The 25263-nt window shown below is 53.5% G+C and overlaps 1 protein-coding gene across 1 annotated transcript in view; it reads right to left on the reverse strand.

Annotated features, from left to right (window-relative positions):
- Positions 1 to 25263, reverse strand: part of SBF1 (SET binding factor 1) — a 111293-nt gene that overhangs the window by 21661 nt on the left and 64369 nt on the right. The window contains exons 12-29 of the mRNA XM_056845907.1: positions 24795 to 24923; positions 24587 to 24685; positions 24168 to 24372; positions 23298 to 23410; positions 20122 to 20271; positions 19928 to 19996; positions 19581 to 19739; positions 19237 to 19496; positions 18613 to 18785; positions 18426 to 18499; positions 17998 to 18193; positions 17665 to 17801; positions 17322 to 17497; positions 8398 to 8540; positions 7915 to 8122; positions 1038 to 1234; positions 799 to 933; positions 3 to 95 (exon numbers count right to left, since the gene is read on the reverse strand). Of these exons, the coding sequence (XP_056701885.1) occupies positions 3 to 95; positions 799 to 933; positions 1038 to 1234; positions 7915 to 8122; positions 8398 to 8540; positions 17322 to 17497; positions 17665 to 17801; positions 17998 to 18193; positions 18426 to 18499; positions 18613 to 18785; positions 19237 to 19496; positions 19581 to 19739; positions 19928 to 19996; positions 20122 to 20271; positions 23298 to 23410; positions 24168 to 24372; positions 24587 to 24685; positions 24795 to 24923 (2716 nt within the window). The remainder of the gene's footprint in view (positions 1 to 2; positions 96 to 798; positions 934 to 1037; positions 1235 to 7914; positions 8123 to 8397; positions 8541 to 17321; positions 17498 to 17664; positions 17802 to 17997; positions 18194 to 18425; positions 18500 to 18612; positions 18786 to 19236; positions 19497 to 19580; positions 19740 to 19927; positions 19997 to 20121; positions 20272 to 23297; positions 23411 to 24167; positions 24373 to 24586; positions 24686 to 24794; positions 24924 to 25263) is intronic.

The raw sequence follows: 25263 nt of genomic DNA on the forward strand, positions 1-25263 counted from the left end.
ACCTCCTCGGCTAATAGTGCTGGGCCCTTCGTCCTTCCCTCCCATCACCTGCTTCATAAGGGATCCCAGCTTGGGCTGACGCTTCTCAGAAGAATCTGTAGCACCAACAGAACAGCGACATTCCAGACCAACAACCGGGGAAAGGAGCGGACGCTGACCTCTGGGCTGCAGGCCAGGAAGAAGGGAAGCTGCCTCCCCCCAGGGCCCCACCCTCCATTGGGGGGGAGGAGCAGGTCCACTTGCTGGTATCCTCCTGAAACTCTGGGGCAACTGACTCCTGCCCCCCAGGGGAGGGGAGGGCCCTGCCTGGGAGCAGGGAGCAGCTCCAGAGGGCAACTGAGCCAGTGGGGGGGCTCTCTCATGCAGATGCCTTCTACTGAGTCAGACCAGTGGTCTACCAAGGTCAACATTGTCTACTCAGAAGGGCAGCCGCTCTCCAGGGTCTCAGGAGGAGATCTCTCACATCACCTACTGCCAGGTCCTTTTCACTGGAAATGCTGCCAAGGATTGAACCTGGGCTCTGCCACTGAGCCATGCCCCCCCCCTCTCGCTAGCTCGTCTACAGCCTCTTTAGCGCCCCACCCCAAGTGGTTCAGACAGACAATGAGTGAGGGTGGATATGCTGAGCTGGTTGCGAGGGGGGAGGCAGAGCTGCTGGCCAGCGAACGTGATGGGGTGGGGGGTGGGGAGATGGTTCCAGACTCACCTGGAAGCTGCTTCTCCCGACTGGGCGGCCCCAACTGATGCTCTCCCCTCCCCCCTGAGCCCAGGCCAGCTGGCGAGAAGCATCCGGCTCACCTGAACTCATCTGGGCAGAGGTGAAGCCGCTGAGAGTGTTGCGGCCGCTGGCCTCCACGTAATGGGGCATTGAGTTGATGACTGCCTGCAAGTACTTCTCTTGCTCCAGGCTGGTGGAGTCTGCCTGGGAAGGGCCTGCAGAGACAGGGGTAGTAGTGGGGACACCCTCAGCAAGGCCCTGGGAGGCAGGGGCCGCTCATCGCTGCCGCCTCCTGGCCCATCCTATCCCATGCAGGTACCTGAGGCAGGAGCATTCTGCGACTTGAAGAGGCCCACCACGCCTTTGCCGTGCAGCCCGCCCGAACGCAGCAGGACCGCCTTGGTGCGGGAGCTGCGCCAGCACACCACAGGGAAGCGGTTCTGGCGGTAGCAGCGCGAGATCCGCTGGAGGGTGTTGTCTTGGATGCTCTGAGGGACGATCAGCAGCCCCGGGTAGCTGCAGGGGAGACAAACCGCTGGGGCTACAGGGTGGAGGAAGAGAGTGGGCGAAACCTCTCCCGTGCCAATGGGTGCAGGTGAGACCATGAAGCACCCAAACCCAAGACGCCCACGTCCAACATGCCCCCCCCCACCAAATTTCTGCCCCATGAGGCTCCCTCATCTGTGAGCCTGTCGCAGTAGCAATGATCTCGCCCCCAGTGCAAGGAGACACCTGTGAGCTACGTCCTCCTTTGCTTGCAGTTTTTAGGCCTGGGAAAGTATTTAGCTGATGTAAGTTGGGAAAATTTTGGGAAAGTTATTTTGATGAGACAGCTTATGGCCTTCTACCTAGCTGTTTCAAAAATGTACTCATCATATGTTGAAGTGAACAGATGTGTTTGTGCTAATTTTGCTTATTACAATAGCCAACCAGGTACTTAAAATAGTCACATGATAAGTGACTTCAGAAATCAATCAAATAAATAAGTTTTCTCTATAACTATGCATGCCTCTGAAGACCAAATCAGATTTCCTTGAACCGAAATCAAAGCAGTCAAAGATTAAAGGACCCCTGCTTGGTAAAATATAAGAATGCTTTTGGCTTATTTAGTGTTCCTTAAGAGCAATGAACAAAAAACAAAATTCTGATTTGTTCTAACAGACAACTCGTTTTAATATGCATTAAAATAATGATAGATTTAATTGTACTTGCCTGTTTAATTACATTCTGTATAAGTTCAATAATTTTAGTTCTCTATTTTATACTGTCTTGTTTAATAAAAAGAATCATTTCCTTTTTCAATAAAGGATAGAAAGATTCATGCAGGTGTCAATTCATTTGTAGTTACCTAAATAGAGAAACAAAGGACCTGTGGTCCTGGAAAAAACATTGTATTATCAACAAGTTGGAAGAGGCGAAAGCCTTCTCTAAATTGATAAAACAGGGAGAGTTGTGATACTGTGGATCCCAGCTAAGAGCAAAGCCTTGAATTATTCTCAGTTCACAACTCTCTAAATGTTACGAGTCAGAAAAACTGATTGTCACAAGCCGCCCTCCCCACTCTCTTCCTTTGTATGGCACCCAGAGGGGTTGGACTAGATGACCCTGGTGGTCCCTTCCAACTCTATGATTCTATGATTCCTCCATGCACGCACGCACACACGCACATGCCCTTTCAGGCCGCTGGAGGGCCCAATCCAGTCAACCCGTCTGTCACTCATCTCCCTCCAAGGCTCAAGCCTTCTGTCCAAACTAGGACCATGTTTAAAGAACTAAGTGCCAACCTGGAGGGGCCAGGCCAGGAAAGAGATCAGACTCTCCTGCCTTCCCTTTCTGAAAGCAAAGCAGAAGCCCCCAGGTGCGCGGCCAAGAGTGGCTGGCAGTTAACCCTTTCTTCCCTTGCCTCTTCTACAAAGTAAAAACACTGCACCTTTTTCCTGCCTAGAGAGCCAACTGCAGCTGCTTAAAATGTAGAAGAGACAGGGGAGGAAAGAGTTCAGCGCTGCCTTCCTCCAGCAACCACCCAGAACCACCAGCAAAGACCCTCATTCACTGACCTCGCACACCTCTATGCTGCTGTTCTCCAAAGGAGTCAGGACACCACACGTGATGCGCCTGTCTCCATTTCCTTTACACAACCACCACCCTGTGAGGTAGGCTAGGCTGAGCAGGATTATTCCAAGGGACTAACCCTAACCCAGTGAGCTCCCCTGGCAGAGTAGGGATTAGAACATGGGTCTCCCAGCCCCTTGTCCGACACTCTAATCATTACATCACATTGTGTCTAGCTTGGCCCTTGGCAATTATGAACCACAGGCAAGCCCTAATCCCTCGCCGACTCGCCTTTCTTCCCCACCTGCCACCGGCTGAGAATTTGCTACTCTGCCAGCAAGATTTGGGCACTCTCCCTGCAAAGCAAAGCAGTGTGGTCAGGCTCTGAAGATGGCAACTTCACGTCCAATCTCCTGTGCCCTCCTGTGCCATTTGCCATCTCAGCCGAGCCAGCCCTTCTGTAAGCATGGCAGTCCTCAGTTGGAAAACGCCTGCTCAAGTTGACGGCATACGGAAGGGTCCCAATGCAGACAAGTGGCAACTCAAGACAACAGAAAATGCGTGCCTGCTGGAATTCCCCCAAGGTCCCAGGGATCGGTTTGTGGTCTTCCCTTACTCCTGCTCCCTAGAAAAGCAGGCTCCGAAATCTCCAACAGCTCATATCAGGGTGCTTGAGCCAACTTCACCCACACCTGAAACGTGAGACTGTGTTTCAGTCTCAGCTTCGCAGGGGCTGAGAATTTGAACCTGGGCAGGAAGGGCAGGTAAGAGATGGGCAAGGATGGAGGGACAGGCAAAAAACCTTGGAACAGTAACAACGAAAGGAGTTGACAGAATCTCCTATCACCCTTTTTTGGGGGGGAGGAGGGGGGTGTCCTTAAATAGTTCAACAAAAAGGCTTCTGGTGATCAGGGTGTCCTCAGAAGCGAGGCCGACCCACTCCTGAGCCACGTTCTGGGCCTTGCCCAGACCTACTTTTCTACCTGCATGGAACCGAAGGGCATTTTTACCTTTGGTTCCATGCAGGTAAAAAGGGGGGGGGCTTCTTAGCCCTTCTCCGTTAAGAGGCCTTAATAGGATGAAGCGTCGCCCACCTGCAGGCACAAAAGTAGTTAATAGAATGAAGCTTTTGCCAAAAAAGCATTTTGTTCAAAATGACAGGTTGGCGGGGGTGGGTGGGTGCCTGGAGTCCTTTCATATTGATATGGTGAGGTCGAAAGTGGGCGGAGCCATCCAGCCACGTGATTGTTTCTGGCGGAGGCATGCAGTCACGCCATGTAGCCACTAGAGGGGGGGTGCCTGTGAGAGCACCTGGCCAGAAAAGCCACCGACAGTGAGAGGCTCCTGACTCCGCATTCAGCCGCAGCGTTTTTTATTAAGACAGATGATGCCGTATTATTATTTGTGAGGAAGGAGGGGTTGATGTGGTGAGTGCTTGGCGAACTTTTTTAGGGGGGACAAGGCTGCTTCTGGAAAGTGGCAAGAGACTGGACAGAGAGATTCCCCTATGCAGCCCCACCCCACCCTTGCTCGTTACAGAGTGCTTATGTGAACTCCTGAGAGAGACTTGAGAAAAATATAGAATATATATGTATGTGGGTTTTGTGCAAGCCTGTTTCTATATTTTCTCAGCTGAAGTAAAAACCCATTCTTTCCTACAGCCCCTAATTTAGAGACATTTCTACACGCCCGTTCCTCCCCCTCCATCTCCTCCCCCTATGAACTAAGCAGCAGCAACAGGCTTCCAAGTCAAACAAAAATATGGGCTTTCCCCTTTATCTCCCCTGCCAGTTCTTTAGCCCAACCAAGCGGCCAGACAGGCAGAGCAGAGAAAAGAGAGGAAAGGGTTAGGCTTTAGAGACCAAATCTCTTGCTACATATCCCTTGCTAAAGTAAAAAAAAAAACACGTGTGTTTTTTAAAAGCAGACTGTAGATGTAGTGTACCTTGATTTCAGTAAAGCCTTTGATAAAGTCCCCCATGATCTTGAAACAAAGCTAGTAAAATGTGGGCTGGACACTGCTACTGTTAGGTGGATTAGTAATTGGTTGACCAACTGAACCCAAAGGGTGCTCATTAATGGCACAACTTCATCCTGGAGAGGAGTGACCAGTGGGGTGCCACAGGGGTCTATCCTGGGACCGGTACTATTTAATATTTTTATAAATGACTTGGATGATGGAATAGAGAGCATGCTAATCAAATTTGCAGATGACATCAAGTTAGGAGGGGTAGTTAATACCCCGGAGGGTATGGTCAGAGTTCAGAATGACCTCAATAGACTGGAGAGCTGGGCCATAAGCAATAAATTGGATTTCAACAGGGAGAAGTGTAAAGCACTTCACCTAGGCAGAAAGTATTGTGTCTAGATCAAGGGAAGTAATACTACCACTGTATTCTGCATTGGTCAGACCTCACTTGGAATACTGTGTCCACTTTTGGGCTCCACAATTTAAGGATGTTGACAAGTTGGAGCGTGTCCAGAGGAGGGCGACCAGAATGGTCAGAGGTCTGGAATCCATGCCCTATGAAGAGAGACTTAGGGAGTTGGGTTTATTTAGTTTGGAGAAGAGAAGGCTGAGGGGAAACATGATAGCCATGTTTAAACTTATCCACATATGTCCACTCCCCTCTAAAAGCCCTCCAAGCTGGCAGCCATCACCACATTTTGGGGCAGGGAGTTCCACTATGCGTTGTGTGAAAAAATACTTTTATCTGTTTTGAATCTCTCACCCTCCAGCTTCAGCAGATGACCCCGTGTTCTAGTATTATGGGAGAGGGAGAAAAACTTCTCCCTGTCCACTCTCTCCAAACCATGCATAATTTTATAGACCTCTATCATGTCTCCCCTTAGCCGTCTTCTTTCCAAGCTAAACAGCCCTCAGCGTCTTAACCACTCCCCATAGGACAGTTGCTCTAGTCCCCTGATCATTTTGGTTGCTCTTTTCTGCACCTTCTCAAGCTCTGCAGTATCCTTTTTTAGGTGTGGTGACCAGAACTGTACAAGTATTCCCAGTGTGGTCTCACCATAATTTGTACAAGGGCAGTATGATATCAGCAGTTTTATTCTCTATTCCTCATCTAATTATGGCCAGCATGGAATCTGCCTTTTTTACAGCAACCAAACACTGGGTTGACATCTTCAACAAGCGATCCACTACCACCCCCAAGATCCCTTCCTTGGTCTGTCACTGCCAGCATAGATCCCATTAGTGTATATGTGAAGTTGGGAATTTTTTTTGCCCCAAAACACATTACTTTACACTTGCTCACATTGAATCTGGCCCTGATGCGGCAGCTACGGCGGTTGAAACCTGGGGCATCTCTTCTCAGAGGAATGCTACAGAGAAGACAACCGACAACTGTCCTATGGGGAGCGGATAAGACGCTTAGGGCTGTTTAGCTTGGAAAGAAGGCTGCTAAGGGGAGACATGATAGAGGTCTATAAAATTATGCATGGTTTGGAGAGTGGACAGGGAGAAGTTTTTCTCCCTCTCCCATAATACTAGAATGTGGGGTCATCTGCTGAAGCTGGAGAGTGAGAGATTAAAAACAGATAAAGGTAGTGGTAGTATTTTTTCACACAACGCATAGTTAAATTGTGGAACTCCCTGCCCCAGGATGTGGTGATGGCTTCCAGCTTGGAGGGCTTTAAGATGGGAGTGGACATATTCATGGAGGAAAGGGGTATTCATGGCTATTAGTTAGAATGGATACTAGTCATACTGCATACCTATTCTCTCTAGTATCAGAGGAGCATGCCTATTATATTGGGTGCAGTGGAACACAGGCAGGATGGTGTGCTGCATTCGTCTTGTTTGTGGGCTTCCTAGAGGCACCTGGTTGGCCACTGTGCGAACTTGGTGGACTTGATGGGCCTTGGTCTGATCCAGCAGGGCCTTTCTTATGTTCTTATGAGAAAGGGGAGAGGCCCTCCTCCAAGGCAAGCTTTTCTGGCTCTGCCTCCTGGCTCCATGAGGCCAGAGCTGCAGCTACGCGGAATTCCCTCAAAGGGAATCAAAAGATGACTGAGGCAGGTGTGGGGGCATCAGAGGGGTCTGGCCTGGGAGAAACAACACGGCTCAGCCTTCTGCAGGGCCCTTCGATACTTCGACTGCATGGAGAACTCAGCAAAAGGGGTCCCAGTGAAGCCGACAAAATGGAGTCCTTCTTCAGTTTACAGAACTCATCACCACAAGATGTGGAGTGACGACAGGCACTAGCAGAGGTGATTTTGTAATGGGGTGTGTAAACTTTTCTATCAATCTTTAAACGCTGTATTCAGATCTGTTAGAATTTTTCATGTAACATAGCTTGTTCTTCTATACATATATATATTATTGTCCACACTATACTCATCGTTACAATTTTAGAAGTTTTGTTATGAGGCTTAATTAATTAATTAAGTTCAAACGGGTTGTGTCATTGCCTGGGGTGGATACGTTAAGCAAGATAGGATATCTCTTAATGAGATGTAACTTATGTAAACATAACCGCTAATTGGTTCTCGTAGGTTATCCGGGCTGTGTAACCGTGGTCTTGGTATTTTCTTTCCTGACGTCTCCTCTGAAGATGCCGGCCACAGCTGCTGGCGAAACGTCAGGAAAGAAAATACCAAGACCACGGTTACACAGCCTGGATAACCTACGAGAACCAATGAACTCTGACCGTGAAAGCCTTCGACAATATTTTATAACCGCTAATAACGGTAATTGATCGGCTTCAATTTGAAGAAGGATCTGGGTAAACTCATGGACAACAGAGGTCCATCAATGCCTCTCAGCCATGAAAACTACATAAAGCCTCACTTTCCAACGCAGTCTACCTCTGGCTGTGGGGAGCTGGGGGTGGCTTTGATTTCCATGCCTGACTGGGAGGGGCGCTGTGGGGAATGGGATGCTGGACCAGACGGCGCTTTGCCCTTAGCCAGGGGTGCTCTTCACGCACGAGCTTCCACCAGGGTGCCAGGCCAGCTGTTGGCAAGCGACAGAAGATGGAGTGTGGGAACACGGTCAGATACAAAGACCATCGGCCCTCTGCTTCAGAACACTCTGAGGACAGCCACACCGGGACAGTCACTCTGCCCCACGAGCAGCAGCCTCCTGCCCCCCGGGGTCCTTCCACGGCTCTGCAGGCCACGCTTACCTCCGGCAGACGGCGTACATCCGGTTGACCGTGGAGATGCGGAAGGGCTCGTTCTTGGAGCGGGTGAGGCTGCTGCTCAGCGTGCCCAAGCCCAGGCGCTGGTAGTCCCGGCAGCAGGCCCGCTCCACCAGGTGGCTCATGGTCATCTTGTCCGAGGGCCGGATGGTGGTGGAGGGCGTCAAGGTGCTCCTTTCCACTTCCTCGGACACTGCCGTTGCCAAGACCCAAAGCAGGAAGCGGTTATTTACCGTGCTCCCTCCTCCTCTATTTCATCCCCACAACCCCTCCCCTGCGAGGTAGGCTGGGCAGAGTGGGCCTGGCCCAAGGGCAGAAAGGGAATTCGAATCTGAGTCTCCTTCCGTTTTAGCCACTCTGCCCTGCTGGTGCTTCCGCCTTCTCCTCAAGGAGCCATATTGCCACCGTGGCCGCAGCTGGCATCCGTTTCCCCCAGCCTGCCCCAGGCACAGCCCCACTCCGACATACCTGAGATCTCATCCTCCTGGTCCTCTGGGAAGGGCTGCTGGGGGCCACGCTGCTCCCAGGGAGGGGGGGTGTATTTCTTGCGGGTGACGTACTGACGGCCAATGGTCTTCTTCGCATTCTTCACCAGGATCTTGGAGATGGTCCTGTAAGGGGGGGGGGGGCTTGCAAGGTCAGGGCAGCCTCTGGCTCAGAGACGGCACCCTAGAAAGCCGGAGCCTTCGTCCACGCGCAGACCGATGCCCCAGGAAGCAAAAGGGGTCTCTGACACACTAAACTGTCCCCCTCTCCTCCAGGAAATGCTGTTGCCACCCCTATCAGGGTCCACATGTGCAAGCCATCGCCACCACAAATGAGGACACACGTAGCACCGCAGTGGGCAGAGCAAGGAGAGAGGTCCGCACAAGCTCCACCAGGCAGCTGTGAGGCAGACGCTGGCCAGAGAGCTGCCCCTGACTGTGCGGAAGGCCACGGCAGAAATCCCTACGCTGGGGAAGGAAGACTCCAGGACCTCTGGAAGACACTCAACCAGGGAGACAGACGGCTGGGAAGCAGGGATGGCGGCGGTGTGTGTGTGTGTCCAACAGCTTCCCTGATCTGCCAGGGCCACCCCAAGGTAGATGCATCACTTGAGACCAGGGCTGTGCCTGACAGAGCACCACAACTCCCCTTCCTCAGCCACAGGGTCGAGGCAGGTGTTGCATCCAGGGCTCTGGAGAGAGAAGCTGGGAGAATTACACTTCTCCTCTGACACAGCGGCAGTGATAGGAGACAAGCCCGGATGCTAGATCTTTTCCCATGGCCCTCAGCAACAATACCCGGAGACTCAAGAAGGTGCCTCAGCACGGAATACGGGATCTGGTCAGTGAGGTGAACCAGGACAAGAGGCAGGTGCTTATTTCCCCCTCCCCCGCTTCCCTGGCACACTCCCATCCCACAACGTCTCCTGCACAACACGTGATAGGGCCTCTCCCCCCCCCTTCTCAGTGTTGAAGCACCATGTTCCCTAGCCCGATCATCACCTCACTCACAACCGGGGGAGGGGGGGAGTTGATCCAGTCCCCAAACTTGATCCATGAGCCCCAAAGTCCAGTCTGATTACCCTGAAGAACCACCCAGAGCGTGGCTTGTGACAGATCTCGCTCTGACGGACACAGAGCATCTTTTGTAAGTGGGAGCAGCCTGCCCACGTGATGTCGGCCTGCGTGATGAGAAGGCCCAGGCAGCCATTTTGGCCAGACGGGCAGCTGAAGAACCACTTGCCTATATAAGCCCACGCCTTTGAGCGCATCTCTGCCCAGGATGGAGACTGGACGGAGGAAAGCGAAGGTCCAGAAAGGGAGCCTTCTTGGCATAGACTGGTCCTCTGCCCACCCCCACCCCCAAGAAAATAACTGGACAATGAAATTGGATACATAGGAAAAACTTGTCACTTTGCCTACGTATGGGAGGGGCTGTCTCTAAAAAGGTGCCCACAAGGCAAAATCAGAACAAACCAGGATCAAACCTTCCTCTCTAAAGTTCTACAACTTTCCCCACACCCAAACATAGCCCCTCCTCTCCCCCCGCTGCTCGTGAGGCCCCCCTGCCTCCACCTGTCTGTTCTTTCCATCCTTTCATTATTGCTCTATGGCTTCACTTGTTTTGGATTTTTCTTTCTTTTTAAGGATTTGTCAGGCCTGTATCACAGTTGCTTTTGTTTCAATTCATGTTCTCACTGATCAGACTCAAGAACTCAAGGATTGTTATGCATACCTCTATGCCTTTGAAGCTGTGTGAACCACAGCGCTGTTTGTATTCTGTAATCTCTTGCTTTTTTCATGCTTTTATATTACCAAGTGCAAGCCAGCAAAAGCCATTGCTGTCACCTTTTCCTTATGCTTTGTTAACCTATTTTGACCAGTAAAACCAGCTTCTTTGGACCTGACTGTCTCTGATGTGGTTTTTGGTTCAAGTGGGCCAAGGGCTGACATTGTGACAGCAATCTCAATCAAATCTCCCTGTCAGGCTGGAGCCCCGGAGGGTTCGCCTGCCACTCGGATGGGAGTGCGGAAAGCGCTCTCCGAGTGATTCGTGGCTGGAACCCCGTGTGGTTCGCCCCAGACCCGCTGGATTAGGTCCCCGGGTAGCGGGTTCCGTCTAAGAACCCTGGAAGACGACCCCGACCTCGTACGGGATGTTGTAGCTGAGCTATGTAGGACTGGCACGGAAGTTAGTCCCCTGAATGGATTAATACAGGCCCAGTGGCGTTCCCTAACAGCAACCCCCTGGATGTCCGACGTTGAGGATGCCAACGCCCGTTTAGACCTCGGTTGGTGGAGGATGCTCGGTCGGCGGCTGAGGATTTACAACTGCTAACTGACTTGTTAGACGAACTTATTGCTCGCGAAACCCTTCCTGATCTGTCCGCGGCCCCAATCCGTCCTACTAACATGGCGACCTCAGTCGCACCGGCCCCTGAACTGTGTCAGGTTGAAGCGAGAGCGGTGGCCACACGGGTGACTGCCCTTTTCCAGGGCCACACTGTGGCAACTATCTCGATGGCGGAGCTTACTAGACATCTCACCCCCGATTTCGGCTCCAATGCTGCGGCCTTGGCGGTACTGATCCAGCCGATGCTGGACCTGAACGATGACCGTGTGGAGATACTCTACACTTTGGAAAAGGAGGCGCTTCCTCTCATTACCGCGAAACTGACCGCCCAACTGGCAGCCGACCTGGAGCTAGCTGAATGTAAAAAAGCGGAAGACCAAGCGCGAACAGCGGCCGAAGCCGCAGCGAGGGCACGGGCAGAGCAGGAGGAGAAGGAACGCCTCGCCCGGGAACAGGCGTGCAGTGGTACGTGCCCCCGACAGCCCAGGGGTTTTGACTTGCCTCCCTCGTTTATCCCTTCCTACGTTCCGTCGCGTAGTGTTCAACGCACCCGCAGACTAATGGGAACTTTACCCGAGGATACTTCCGATGAGGAGGACTTGTATATAGAGGAACCTCTCTGGGCCAACGGGTTGCGGTCCAGCCAATCCCGCCGGATTAGTGGCGCGGGCAATGAGATATTTTTGCTACGTAACCAGAATATGGACCTTTTAGAACAGGTAGCACGTTTGCAAGACCAACTGACTTTACTACTCCAAAACAACAACCAGTTACAACAGGCTCCCACTGTGCCCGTTGCTCCCGCTCCCGGGATACCGCCGCAGCTGCCACAACAACCAGCTGCTCCGGTTGGAGGCGGGGGTCCAGCCGGAGGGGGTCCTGCCGCACCTGCTGGAGGCGGGGGCCCAGCCGGAGGGGGTCCTGCCGCACCTGCTGGAGGCGGGGGCCCAGCCGCGCCTGTAATACCGGGCGGAGGCCCGCCAGCGCCTGGAGGGATTCCCGCCGCCCCGGGGGGAGGACCTATCACACCCGTTTCCAGGAGTCCCAGCTCCTGGATACCCCCAAATGCCTCCATGGAGACCGCCAAAACTGAACGTTACCTATGACGGCTCTGTAGAAACCTTACCCCGCTTTTTACATCATGTAGATAGTTATATGCGGGAACACAGGCAATTTTTCCCAACCGAAGAGAGCCGCATTCGCTTCGTGGCCTCCTTGTTAACAGAAAAGGCGGCCGACTGGATGATTCTCCAATTTGATACACGGTCTCGATCCATTCGTTCCCTCAACAACTTCATGACCGCCTTACGACGACGCTTCGAAGATCCCTTTATGGGAGAGAGAGCCAAATCGGAACTTTTACAACTCAGACAAGGCTCCTCTCCAGTTCGGGAATTCACAGATGAATTCCAACGACTCACTAGTAAAATTGTAGACTGGCCAGAAGCGACTCTTATCCATCACTTTCGAGAAGCATTGCACCCTGATATTTTGAATTGGTCATATATGCGAGGTGACCCTGACACTCTGGAAGATTGGATCTTACTGGCTGAGGAAATTGAAAGCCGCTGACGGTTCGTCTCGCTCATCCGGAATAGAGCGAAGGAAAAGGGTGGACAAAAACCACCCACCAAACCTGTGGCTCCTACCCCGCGAAGACCGACCCGGCCACCTTTGGATCGCGAGTCTCGTTTCCAAAGGGGAGCTTGTCTAATATGCGGGGGAATGGGTCACTTTGCAGTGGCTTGTCCTCAACGCCCGGAGGCCACTCACCCCAGCATGCCACCCCGAGCTCGAGGGAGACCTCAACGCAGAGGCACCGCAGCCACCCGCAGCGCAGCGTCGGGACAACCCACACCCTCTGCACTTCACGTTGAGGAATCGGCTAACCTCTCTGCACCAAACGACCCCGCAGGGTCTCGGATTACAAGTGCCCCACTGGGGGACAACTCTCTTTCTTCTGACGAGGATAATCAATGGAATTCTCCAGCTCTAATTCTGGAAACCCCTCTTGATGTGTCAAAAAACGGATTCGGTCTGTGGTGAGTGGAGTGTCTCCACAGACCCCTGCAGAATCTCCTGCTAAACTCAAAGCTCCCGTCAAGGTGAGTGAAGTGGAAACCACTGTTTATGTGGATGCAGTGTTACAGTGCTATAAAGGGGGTCCCCAACTGCCTGTCAAGGCACTTATTGACTCTGGCTGCGGCCGCAACTTAATTAATGAAGCCACGTTTGCAGCCCTCAAAGTCAAGTCCGAGGCTTTACCAGCTCCCGTCCAATTCGCCCAGATGGATGGGAGTCATTTTAAAGGGGGACCAGTCGATCATCGCACACGGGGAGTAGCGATGGGTATTGGTTCTCATTGGGAACAAATAGACTTTACCATAGCCCCCATCCGATTCGAAGTTGTCCTAGGGATTAATTGGCTTAAAGGTCATAGTCCCTATATAGACTGGGAAACTGACACTATTGCCTTTGCCAATCCCAAGTGCGACCAGCACCGACGGGAAGCCGCGGTGGTGCCTCCACCCGCTCCGGCGTTAACTTCCGATACCGCATCGCCAACGCCGTTGCCCGAGGCATACAGAGACTTTGCAGATGTCTTTGATATTAAAGAATGTGATGCCTTGCCCCCCCACCGTACCACAGACTGTGCAATTGAGGTGGTAAAAGACTGTACGCTGACTAAGAGCAAGATTTACCCCATGAGCATTTCCGAACGCGCTATCTTACGTGACTTTTTAGATAAAAACCTTGCTCGAGGGTTCATTCGACAATCGAACGCTCCCAACTCAGCCCCTGCGTTCTTTGTCCGGAAAAAAGAGGGTGACCTGCGTTTATGCATTGACTTCCGAAAACTTAATGCAGTTACACAGGCCAACGCCTACCCCATACCGTTGATTTCAGATATCTTGGGACAACTGCAGGAGGGACGTGTATTCTCTAAACTGGACTTAGTGGAAGCCTATTATCGCGTCCGCATCCGTGAGGGGGACGAACCCCTCACCGCCTTCTCTAGCTGCTTTGAAATGTATGAATTTCTTGTGATGCCGTTCGGATTAAAAGGGGTCCCGGGGGTCTTCATGCAACTCATTAACGAAATCCTCCATGATTTACTGTACCGCGGCGTGGTGGTTTATTTGGATGATATTCTTATTTATTCAAAAACCATGGAGGAACATATTATTCTGGTCCGAGAAGTTTTGCAACGTCTGCGTCATCACCAGCTCTATGCAAAGTTGTCTAAATGTGAATTTCACCAAGAGAAAATAACTTTTTTGGGGTACATAATATCTCATCGTGGCCTTAGCATGGACCCCGCCAAAGTCCAATCGGTACTTGACTGGACTCCCCCCTCCACCCGCAAGCTAGTGCAGCAATTTCTGGGCTTTGCTAATTTCTATTGAGGTTTCATTCCCAACTTCGCTCAAGTGGCGCTGCCAATCACTGACCTCCTAAAGACAAAGGGGAGAGAGGTTTCTGCAACGTTACCCTCTGCCAAAATACTGTGGACTGATCAATGCCAATCTGCCTTTGTAGCCCTCAAACGGCTTTTCACTTCTGAAGCTGTCCTGCAGCACCCAGATCCGAACCAAATGTTTATTGTACAGGTCGATGCGTCCGATGTAGCCATGGGGGGGGCCCTTCTCCAGAGAGGACCGGACGGTCTCCTTTACCCCTGTGCTTAACTTCTCAAAAAAGTTTGTGCATTCCCAATTAAACTGGCCCATTTGGGAAAAGGAGGCATCAGCCGTCCACCATGCCCTTACTCTGTGGCGGCAATTCCTGGAGGGATCCGGAGTCCCCTTTGAAGTCTGGACCGATCACAAAAATCTAGCTGCCCTCACGGGGACCCATAAATTGTCCGCAAAGCAACAGTGTTGGGCGGACTTCTTTGCTCAATTTCGTTTTGTTCTTAAACATGTGCCTGGGAAAAAAGAACGTGCTTGCTGATGCCCTATCCAGGTTGCCTCAATACCCAGTGAAACTTGATCGACCGACAGACTCTTTATTTACCCCGGTGCACAAAGGGGCCCTGCCCGTGCTAGCCGTACAGACCCAATCCCAAACTCGAGCCCAGCATGAAAACCGCACAGCGGCCGACAAGGTAACCAACCCTACCCAGCAAGCTCCCTCACCAGCCCCCCTTGCGCCATCTGCATCCGACGCCCCGCAACCACCAGTTTCCCCCCCCCTTCCATCTCCACCAGCTCCTGGTTCACCCTCTCCCACGAAAGGAGGGGGGGTGATCATCTCCAACTCCTTCCTGGACTCCCTTCGGGCTCAGTGCTTAGCCGAACGAAATGCCCAGACCCTACCCCAAGGTGTACTTGAGCAAGGTGGTTGTTGGTATAAAGACTCAAAATTATATGTGCCTAAGATACTTCGAAGAGAAGTCCTGCAATTGGCCCATGGAATTAAAACTGCGGGACACTTTGGGTTCCTGAAAACCCTTCACTTGTTGCGCAGACAGTTTTGGTGGGGGGGAATGCGTTCTGATGTGGACTCCTTCGTTCGCAGCTGCCCTATTTGTGCCACAGTCAAACGGTCTCAAAGCAAGCCCCCAGGATTGCTGCAACTGCTGAAAATTCCCAGCAAGCCCTGGGAAGTGATTGCCATGGATTTCATGACGGATCTCCCACCTAGCGGGGGCAAAACTGTACTGTGGGTTGTTACTGACTTATTTTCCAAACAGGTACATTTGATTCCGTGTGCGGGTATTCCCTCCGCCCCCAAATTGGCTCGCCTCTTTGTGTCACGTTTTCCGTTTGCATTCGTTCCCGCGCAAGAAAGCTTTTCTCAAGTTGGTGGGGGTGGAGCAAGGTTTATCCAGTGCCTATCATCCCCAGACGGATGGGCAAACTGAATGTGTTAATGCTGTGCTAGAATGTTATTTACGCTGCTATGTCAATTACCACCAAGATAGAACTGTTACCTTTTGCAGAATATGCTTACAATAATGTTGTACATCAATCTACAGGTTTCAGCCCATTCTATGCTGTGTATGGTCAGGACTTCGGTCCTCTTGCCCCTGTAGAGGTGTCCAAGGGGGAGGGGGATCCTGACGTAGCCTCTTGGGCGCACGCCCTCCGTACCACATGGCCCTGGCTTGTGAGCAATCTTGACAGAGCCAAGCGCAAATACAAGGCGCAAGCAGATAAGCATCGTTCTCCCAGCAAGGACTTTCAAATTGGTGAATTAGTGTATCTGTCCACCAAGAACCTGCGGTCCACTCGCCCCTGCCAAAACTCAGTGCCAGGTATATTGGGCCATATCCCATTGCCCGGATCATTAATCCTGTCACTGTGGAGCTGACTCTCCCTAAAACCTTAAGACGTATCCACCCAGTCTTTCATGTCAGCCTCCTCAAGCCTCATACTGCCTCTCCGGAATGGCACCCAGAACCGCCTCCCGAGCAACCAGTGATGGTGGGGGGGAGGAGCATTTCGAAGTGTCAAAGATTCTAGATTCCCGTATACGGCATGGGTCCCTGCAATACCTAATTCGCTGGAAGCACTTCCCCCCTGCGTACGATGAGTGGGTACGTGCACAGGATGTCTCCGCCCCACACTTAGTAAACGCCTTTCACACCGCCTACCCGGATAGGCCGTCCCCCTAACGGACTGGGAGGGGGCCTTAAGGAGGGCAGAATGTCAGGCCTGTATCACAGTTGCTTTTGTTTCAATTCATGTTCTCACTGATCAGACTCAAGAACTCAAGGATTGTTATGCATACCTCTATGCCTTTGAAGCTGTGTGAACCACAGCGCTGTTTGTATTCTATAATCTCTTGCTTTTTTTCATGCTTTTATATTACCAAGTGCAAGCCAGCAAAAGCCATTGCTGTCACCTTTTCCTTATGCTCTGTTAACCTATTTTGACCAGTAAAACCAGCTTCTTTGGACCTGACTGTCTCTGATGTGGTTTTTGGTTCAAGTGGGCCAAGGGCTGACAGGATTCCATCTGGAAGCACCACAGGAAGAAAAGGTAACTTTGAAAAGTGCCCCGGACTGCTTTGGAGGCAGAAAGAGGACTCGGGGGGGGGGGCGTGGCTCAGCTTTTCAACAGACAGGCTGGAGATGATGGAGAGTTCAGGCTGTCACACAGTTTACTGTTTGGGTAATCCATTATTATTGGGGCACAGAATGGCCACTGGTGGGTGTTTTCCCACTTATGCATTTCATCTACCCGTGCTTGTTAATTGCTTTGCCGGAAATGCATCAGTCGCTTGTACGTTGGCCACCTACTGCGCGCTTCAGTATCTTTTCTGGATTTAAAAATGTTCATTGCTTTGTTGCTGCTCTATTTCTTGGGCTGTCCACTGTGCTTAAGAAATCTTTGCCATTTAATTTGACCAAGCAATGACTCTAAGTGTTCCTCCCTTGCCAGGGCTGGCCCAGGAGACCCAGACTTTAGGGGGGAGCACAAGATGCCCAATTTAAAGTCGTCATCCCCTGTCCACACTGACGCTCTGAAGAGGGCTGGCCACCTTGTACCCGCCCCCTTGCAGCTCTGCTGGCATGGGGAGAAAAGTGGCCCCGATCCATTCCGTACCTGAGCGAGGGGTTCTTCTCCTTGGCCTTGGTTGGCATGGCCTGCTTGGTCACCTGGCCGGCAGTGAAAGCAAAGGAGTCCGAGACATGCTGGGGGTAGCGCAGCTTGCTCAGGTGTTTCCGAAAGATCTCGGCACTCTCAGAGGCCACCTCCTCGTCAAAGGCAATGCGCAGCAACTGTGGAAGGAGAACCAAAGCTCGTCTCTCCTGCCAGGTGTCCAGGAAAGTCCCTGACCCCGGAGCGCAGGGGGCGGAAAGACCCCTGGATACATCCACCCTCCAAGCGTGGGGGGGGCAAAGCGCTCCCTCCCTCCCTGCGCCTGCTCGGCCCTCTCGAGTCTCACCTGGAATGTGCAGGAGCGCAGCTGGAGCTGAGCGCAGCCCTCTTGGATGAACTGGTCCACCTGGGCCTGGACCGCGATCTTCTCCTCCTTGGTCAGGGAAGCAATGGGGAAGGAGCGGACCACCACCTGCTCCCCAACTGGGAAGGGGCAAAGCGACAGGGGGGCATCAGCTGTGCCCCTGGCACCGGGCATACACCAACACCTCTTTCACCCGATGGCTGGATTCAGCTACCAAGGGGCTCCCTGCAGAGGAGAGCACGAGCCCACCCCGGGCCCCTGCCGTGCCTGTCAGCAGCCCCCTCCCGGACACAGGTACCCTGGAAAGGCTTGCACCTAAGGGGTCTGTAGGGGTGCCCTTGAAAATGATGCGGTAGGTAGTGAGGAAGACGGCGCCTTCGGCCGGGAGCAGAGCGGGGCCCCCCGTGCTCCCCCCGGCAGCCTCTTCCCGCCCGTCTGGCATGAGGTACACGCGGAGGCCGTCCATCACGCTCTCTTCCCCGATCAACAGGCTTGGCCGGAGGAGCTTGGGCTGCAAGAGAGACGTCGCGTGTGTGAAAGGGAGCGCCTGACCAGGGGGAAAGCAGAGGCCCCGTGAGGCCCCACAAGCAGCTGCTCCCCACACGAGGCAGCAGCTCACATCCAGGGCAGAGGCAGCCACCCCCCGCCCCCGCCCTGCTCTTGCCGGAGGTGACTCAGTTCCAGCCTGGGGGGCTCAACAGAGATGCAAAGGCCGTCCCCCCCCTGCACAGACCCACTCGCACCTTCTGTATCGGAGGCAGCCGCTTGCTCTCCCGGTGCACGGCATCGAGGGTCTCAATGTGCATCTGGACAATGTCTAAGCGGGGGTGGGGGAGATGACAGGAGAGTCACCCTTCACGGTAATGCTCCCTTCAGAGAATCTGGACCGCCCCTCCCCCAGCCCCCGTGCCCCACGACGCAGGGACCTACCCGGGATCATGACGTGGAGCCCCTTGAGGTGCTCGTTGGTGACGCCGCTCTCGGTGCAGACTTTGTCCACAAAGCGGTTGATGAATCGTACCACATAGTTGGCCACGTCAGAGCTTTCGGCCTCCTCGAAGCCGCTCTCCGTGTCGTAGCTGTCGGCCACGCTGCCGGCAATGCTGGCGAGGAAGTGACAGGCATGAGCTCCCCTGGCTCTGGGCTGCCAGACCCTGGCCTGCCACAGCTCTGCCCATGGGCCCGCTCCTCCCCATGCAGTCAACTGCTGCCCCAGAACAGGGCTGTGAAGCAGGCAGCTCTTGGTCGCCCAGCTCCAGGGGCGGAGGTCTCGCTGAGCCCTGCTACCCCTTACTCCAGAAAGCACTCCTCTCACCCAGGGAGCCTACGGGGCAGTTCCAAGGGAGCCAAATACGCCCAGAACCAGCTCTCAGTCTGCAGAAGCTCCAGCAGCTCATCTAGTGACTCACTGGGATGGGCCCAAAACGAAGAGGCAGGATGTATCTTGCCCCTTCTTTCTTCCAAACACTCAGGTGGAAGGACCCTCTAGCCAGCTCAGGCACGTGCTGGTGGAAGCACACGCGTGCGTGTACCTGCCACCCCCCGGCAGCGTACCTGTTGGTGATGAAGCTGTTGCTGACGCTCTCCGCATCGGCCAGGCCCACGCCACGCAGCAGACGGCTCTTGCTGGTGTCCAGGGGCAGCAGCAGGTAGCTCATGCGGTTGGCGTAGTGGATGGCTTGGCTGAAGACGGTGCTCTCCTCCTTCTGGATCAGCTCCTGCTGCTTCTCACGGCTGAAAGTCGGCCAGTAGCAACACTGCTCCGCGGCAATCTCCAGCACCGACTTCTCCTTCTGCGGCCCTTCTTCCCCTCCCTGGTCAGGTCAAAGAACAGGACAACCTCGGTCTGCAGCCAGGGCCTTGCGGCAGCCTCCCCCCAGGCACCCTCGCCACCTTACCTTCTGCACACCATTCTCCTCGGCACCCTCCAGGTACAGAGCCCGGATGTGGTTCTGCACATCACAGTAGAACATGGCCTCCCAGAACTGGATATTGGTCCACACCAGGTGCTCCTGCACACAGCTGTAAGCAAACTGTGTGATCCCAGGACTGAGTTTCTGAGGAGGAGGAGGAGGAGAAAAACAGAAGCCCTTGTGCTGGGACACGCCATCAAGTCTGGCGGCCCCACCCAGCTCGCCCCAGCCTGGTCCTTCGCCTGGCACCAGAGCCCAGAGGAGAGGACTGGAGGCCCAGCTGACCTTCTCCTGGGCCTACCCTGCTGACCCGGTGCCCACAGACTACTCACGCGGCAGAAAGCAGTGACTAGTGGCAGAAGCGCTGCAGCAACCCCATGTTCATCTGCGGCACTGCAGTCCTGAGGGCAGAGAGGAGGGAATGTCAGGGCAGGACAGAGAGAACAGCCAAAGCTCCCCAGGGCTATCCCCAGAGAGCCTGAACCCAAGGCAGGCCACCTGCCTCTCCGTCCGCAAAGCCCCAAACCTGTAAGCAGCAGTTCATCATGCGGACGATGAAGTCAAACTGCTGGTGGTCCAGCACCGCCCGGTTCTGCTGCACGTGCAGGTTCAGCTCCTGAGTCAGGCACTGCCGAGCAGCCCGGCTCTTCATGGCTCGCAGCACAGCAGGGAGGAGCTGCAGGAGACCAAGGACAGTGGGTGAAAAAGACCCGGGGCTGTAGCGGCTCGGCCTCCGCCAGGCCCCAGGCCGAAGGAGACGACGCCCAGAGGCAGTGACCAAATTCCACCGGCTCTGCAGGTGGAGAACAAATTGATACAGCCATGTGGGCTCTCTCCCGAACGCCACACCTCACCACCACCCAATGCTGGGACCCTCAGCCCAAAGGGCAGACGAGAGCTCTCCTTCGAGCACCACAGAAGCACGTCCACTTGCAATGGACAAAGCGCTCGGCACCACCACTCATCACAGTCTCTGCACTGCAAAAGCACGACCTTAGCCTCCCGTGAGAATGGCGCCTGGTGAAAATAGTCTTTTGCGGCAGGGAGCCTGTGCTCGGCACGGCTCCCTCCCTGCCCTCCTCCGAACAGCAGCTGAGTAATTACGCAGAGTAACCCAACACACTTATTTTGCACACATTTTCACAGGCTTTAGAAATCCACAATTTAGAAGAAGAATTGGTTTTTATACCCTACTTTTCTCTATCTTTAAGGAGTGTCAAAGTGGCTTACAATCGCCTTCTCTTCCCCTCCCCACAACAGACCCCTCGTGAGGTAGATGGGGCTGAGAGAGTTCTGAGAGAATTGTGGCTAGCCCAAGGTCATCCATCAGGCTTCATATGAAGGAGTCGGGAATCGAACCCAGTTCCCCAGATTAGAGTCCACCGCTCTTAACCACTACACCATGCTGGCTCTTTGTCTATTCAGAACATTTTTATACTGCCTTTCCACCCAAATCATGGTCCTCAAGGTGGCAAACGTGAAAAAATTTCAAATATTAAAACAGCGTTTAAAATATGAACATATATACAATATTTTTTAAAAATTAAATCCACAAACAGCAAGAAAAGATAATAAGATTTAGTGAGGGAATGCCAAATGAAACAAATAGGTCTTTACTGCTGGCCGAAGATAATGATCAAGGGGGACAAACAACTGTTCCTGGGGAGGGGAATCCCCACAGTTTCGGTGCCACAATCAAGAAGGCCCCCTTTCCTGAGTTGCCACCTGTCTAGCCTCAGCAGATGCCGAGAGGAGCCCCCAAAGATTACTGTAATGGTCAGGCAGGCCCAAATGGGACTAGGTGGCCGTTATTGTCTGCCGGTCCCAAGCCGCATACATGAAGCTGCCTTCTACTGAATCAGACCCCCCTGGGTCCATCTAAGTCAGTATTGTCTACTCAGACAGAGCAGCGGCTCTCTGGGGTCTCAGGCAGGGGTATTTCACATCACCTACTTGCCCAGTCCCGTTAACTGGAGATGCCAGGGATTGAACCTGGGACCTTCTGCATGCCAAACAGATGCCCTGCCACTGAGCCACAGCCCCTCCCCACAGGGAGGGCTTAACAGGTCAATACCAGTACCTTGAATTGGACCCAGAAGCAAATTGGGAGCCGGTGTAGACGGAACAAGACTGGAGTGACAGGGCCCCTACAACTCAGTTTAATTACCTCGCCACCACATTCTGAATCAACTGCAGCTTCCACACCATCTTCAAGGTCAGCCCCCCACACAGAATACACTGCAACAATCTAATCTGTATGTAAGGGATGCTCTAGGCTGATCCTCCATGGAGTGGGACTAGATCGCCTGTGTGGCCCCTCCCATCTCTATGATTCTATGTAACCGGGGCATGCACCACCATAGCAAGATCTTTCCTGCCCAGAAACAGCTGCAAACGGCTCACCGGCCATTTTACTTCCAACCCCTTTCCTAATAATCCCCAGAACAGAGCTTGCCCTTATTTTCACCGCAGCACACGGGGTTGACGCTTTCGTTGAGCTACCTACTACAGCCCCAAGATCTTTTCCTCTTTAAGTCCCAGCAAGTTCAGACCCAGCAAGTTCAGACCCCGTTAGCCAATACTTGAAGGTGGGCCTAGCATCCCCTCCAAGCTAGGAATCAGCTCCTTTAGGGGGAGTGCAAACCCTTTCAGGATAGTGGGGGGGGGCATCTCACTTCCTGGGTCAAACTTTATCTCACCAGCAGCACCTCTGTTTGGTCAGGATTAAGTATGAACAAATGAATCAGGAAGTGAAACTTCAAAGGCAAAATGCTCAACCGTGAGGTAATGCTCTGGCCCCTCTGGAGACGAACCTTCCACCTGAGAACTCCCCACAATGTTTCAACTATTGTGACTGTTATCTGCCTGCGGACAGGAGCAACGCTGCAGAACGCTCGTTGAGAGAAGCGAGGGGGGCTGGAGACGGTGTACGGCCAGCCGCTCAGCAAGGAGCCCCCCTCCCTCGAGCTCTTAGTGAGGCTGACGGATTATGGCTCCACCCCCTGCTAGTGAGGCACACCCAGAGCCGTAGAGCTGGAAGACTAAAGGGACAGAAGGGAAACTGGGGCAGGAAGACCACGGCAGGAGGAAGAGAGGGGATAAAAACTCGGGACACGGAGAAGGGGGGCCCTCTTCCATTTTGGGCAGCTCTGCAAGTTACAAAGCAAGTCCAACTTTACGTGACGCAGAATTTGGGGAGGGGTAGTTCAAACTGCAATTACAATTATTATTTATTTATTCAATTCCTGTTTATCCTGCCTTCCTCCTTTCCTCTACTCCGTTTTATCCTCACAACAACAACCCTGTGAGGCAGGTTAGGCTGAGAGAGAGCGACTGGCCCCGGGACTTCCAGCAAGCTTCCATGGAAGAGCGGGGATCTGAACCGGAGTCTCCCAGATCCCAGCCCAACACTCTAACCACGACATCACACCGGCTCTCTAGTTCACACAGTTCACTTTGGGAATCCTTTGTTGGGGAGTGTTGTGTGAAGGGTTACACAGATAGAACGGTAGCTCTGTTGGTGGCCACTGCCCAAGACAACTCCGTGTCCACAGTCAGGGTCCTTCTCGCCCCCAGATGCCATAATCGGCAGGGTTTGATGGTGCCAACTGGCTGCTGCTCCGCATTTTTGCAAACAAAGCCCACACCAAAGGAGCCGATGACAAGACGGAGAAGCCCCCCCGGGTGGTCCAGCCTCCTCACCTTTTTGGCCTCCAGCATCTTGCCCTCAAAGACGTAAGTGATGCAGTTCCTCACAACCTCCAGCCGACGGGCACTGTTGGCCAAGACGACACCGTTGCGCTCCGTGGCAGCACCTGGCAAGGATGTGGGAGGGGCAGAAGAATGCCAGTCACTATCCGCAAGAGAGCTGAAGCCCCTTCCCCTTTTCCACTGACCCACACAGGACATCCCCCGGGGCAGGAAGGCATGGAAACCGTGTTGCTCCCTGTGACAGAGAGCCCCGCTGGGACAGGATCCCCACCAGACCTCGGCAGAGACATTCTTACCCCACCCTTCCTCCAAGCAGACATAGCTAACCCTCTTTTTTTTCTCACAACGACCCTCTGAGGTAGGCTAGGCTGAGAATGTGTATGTTGCCCAAGGTCACCCAGTGAGCATCACAGGAGAGGAGGGATTTGAAGCCAGTTCTCGCAGGTCCGAGTCTAACACTCAAACCACTGAGCTACACTGACTCCCAGACCTCAGCACCGGGGCATATGCGGGGCGTATGAAGTGAGGCTGGCCACCCCACCCCACGGCACATCCCGCTTCCTTGGCCCCTGGGAGACTGGATGGATGGGCCGAGCCAGTAAGTAGAAGGGAAGATCGGGGTGCTTGAATGTTACTCAAAGTACACCCCCCCCTGCACACACACAAATACCCCCTGCCCCACAAAGGCCCCTTCACTTCCTTGCCCAGCACTTCTTTCAGAGATGCTGACTGGGGAAAAGGGGCAGGGGAGGCATTCCCGGGCTCACAACCCTTTCGAGCCACGTTCTGCCTGGCAACAGCCCCCAAAAGCTTCACAACTTAAGGAACAAGACGAGACAAAACTATCCCGGGACAACGTACCAAGAGGAGGCCCAGACGGCACCATGCACTTCTTCTCTGCCTTCACCGCTGGGGGAGCCGTCTGGAGTTTGGCCGTGGCCTGGTCAATAATCCACTGGATGGTCCCCTCATCCAAGCGAGGGAAAGGCCTCTGGTGGGAGCGCAAGTGGCAGCCCTCGGCAGGCTTCTGTACCTTGTGCATCGTCACCGCAGGGTACGGGTTCTCCTGCAGCCACAAAGCCACAGATCAGCTCCCTCTCCGGGGCCCTCGCTCCTCCCACCGGATCCCTCCCCAGCGCACCAGAGAGACTCACCTCCCACATTCAGGGCAGAAAGAAGCGGCAGGGCCCGGACCGCGGGGCACTCAACCGGCACCCCCTCCCCAGAAGGAAAGGCTGCTTTGCCCCCCAACACACACACAGAAACCAGCAGGCACCCACGTTTTTGTACAGCTGCTCTGCCAGCTCCTTAATGTGGCGCAGGACCCGAGCCCTGTTGCCTTCATCTGCTTGCATCCGCTTGGCTTCATTCGCTACCAGCTAGGAGAAAGGGAGGAGATGGCTGGCAGGGTGGCCACGGCCCACATGTACTCCCCCCTGCAATGCCCCCAGAACGGCAGAGCCCAGCAGGCCGCGGGCATCCTCTCACCTCATCAAAGAGGTCCATTGTCCGGTACGGGGCCCCCCGCTCGGTCACAAAGCCAGCGAACGCCATGCCTTCCAGCACCTTGGGGAGGAAGTCATCCTCCACCAGTCCCCTCTGCCCGAGGAAGGCTGCCTGGAATGAGCAAGAGGCCGCTTCAGAAATCTTTGCGGGGTCACCTCCCACGAAGTCTGGGCCAAGTCACACATTTAGTTTATTTATTTTATTAAATTTGTATCCCGCCCTCCTCAGCAAAAAGCCAGGCCCAGGGCAACTCACAACATCCTTAAAACACAATTACTATAGAATCACAAGTCATATTAAAATCACAGTAAGTCCTATTAAAACAATGCTCATAAAGAGAAACCAGCCCTGTAAAACCACAAATATCAAAATATCAAGCATCAAACATTGGCCGCACTTATAGCGGCATAGAAGTCGCAGTGGGCCTGTGGGCAGCCAGAGCCCCCCATAT

The sequence above is a fragment of the Euleptes europaea genome, chromosome 3, assembly GCF_029931775.1.
Source record: "Euleptes europaea isolate rEulEur1 chromosome 3, rEulEur1.hap1, whole genome shotgun sequence".
NCBI lineage: Eukaryota > Metazoa > Chordata > Lepidosauria > Squamata > Sphaerodactylidae > Euleptes > Euleptes europaea.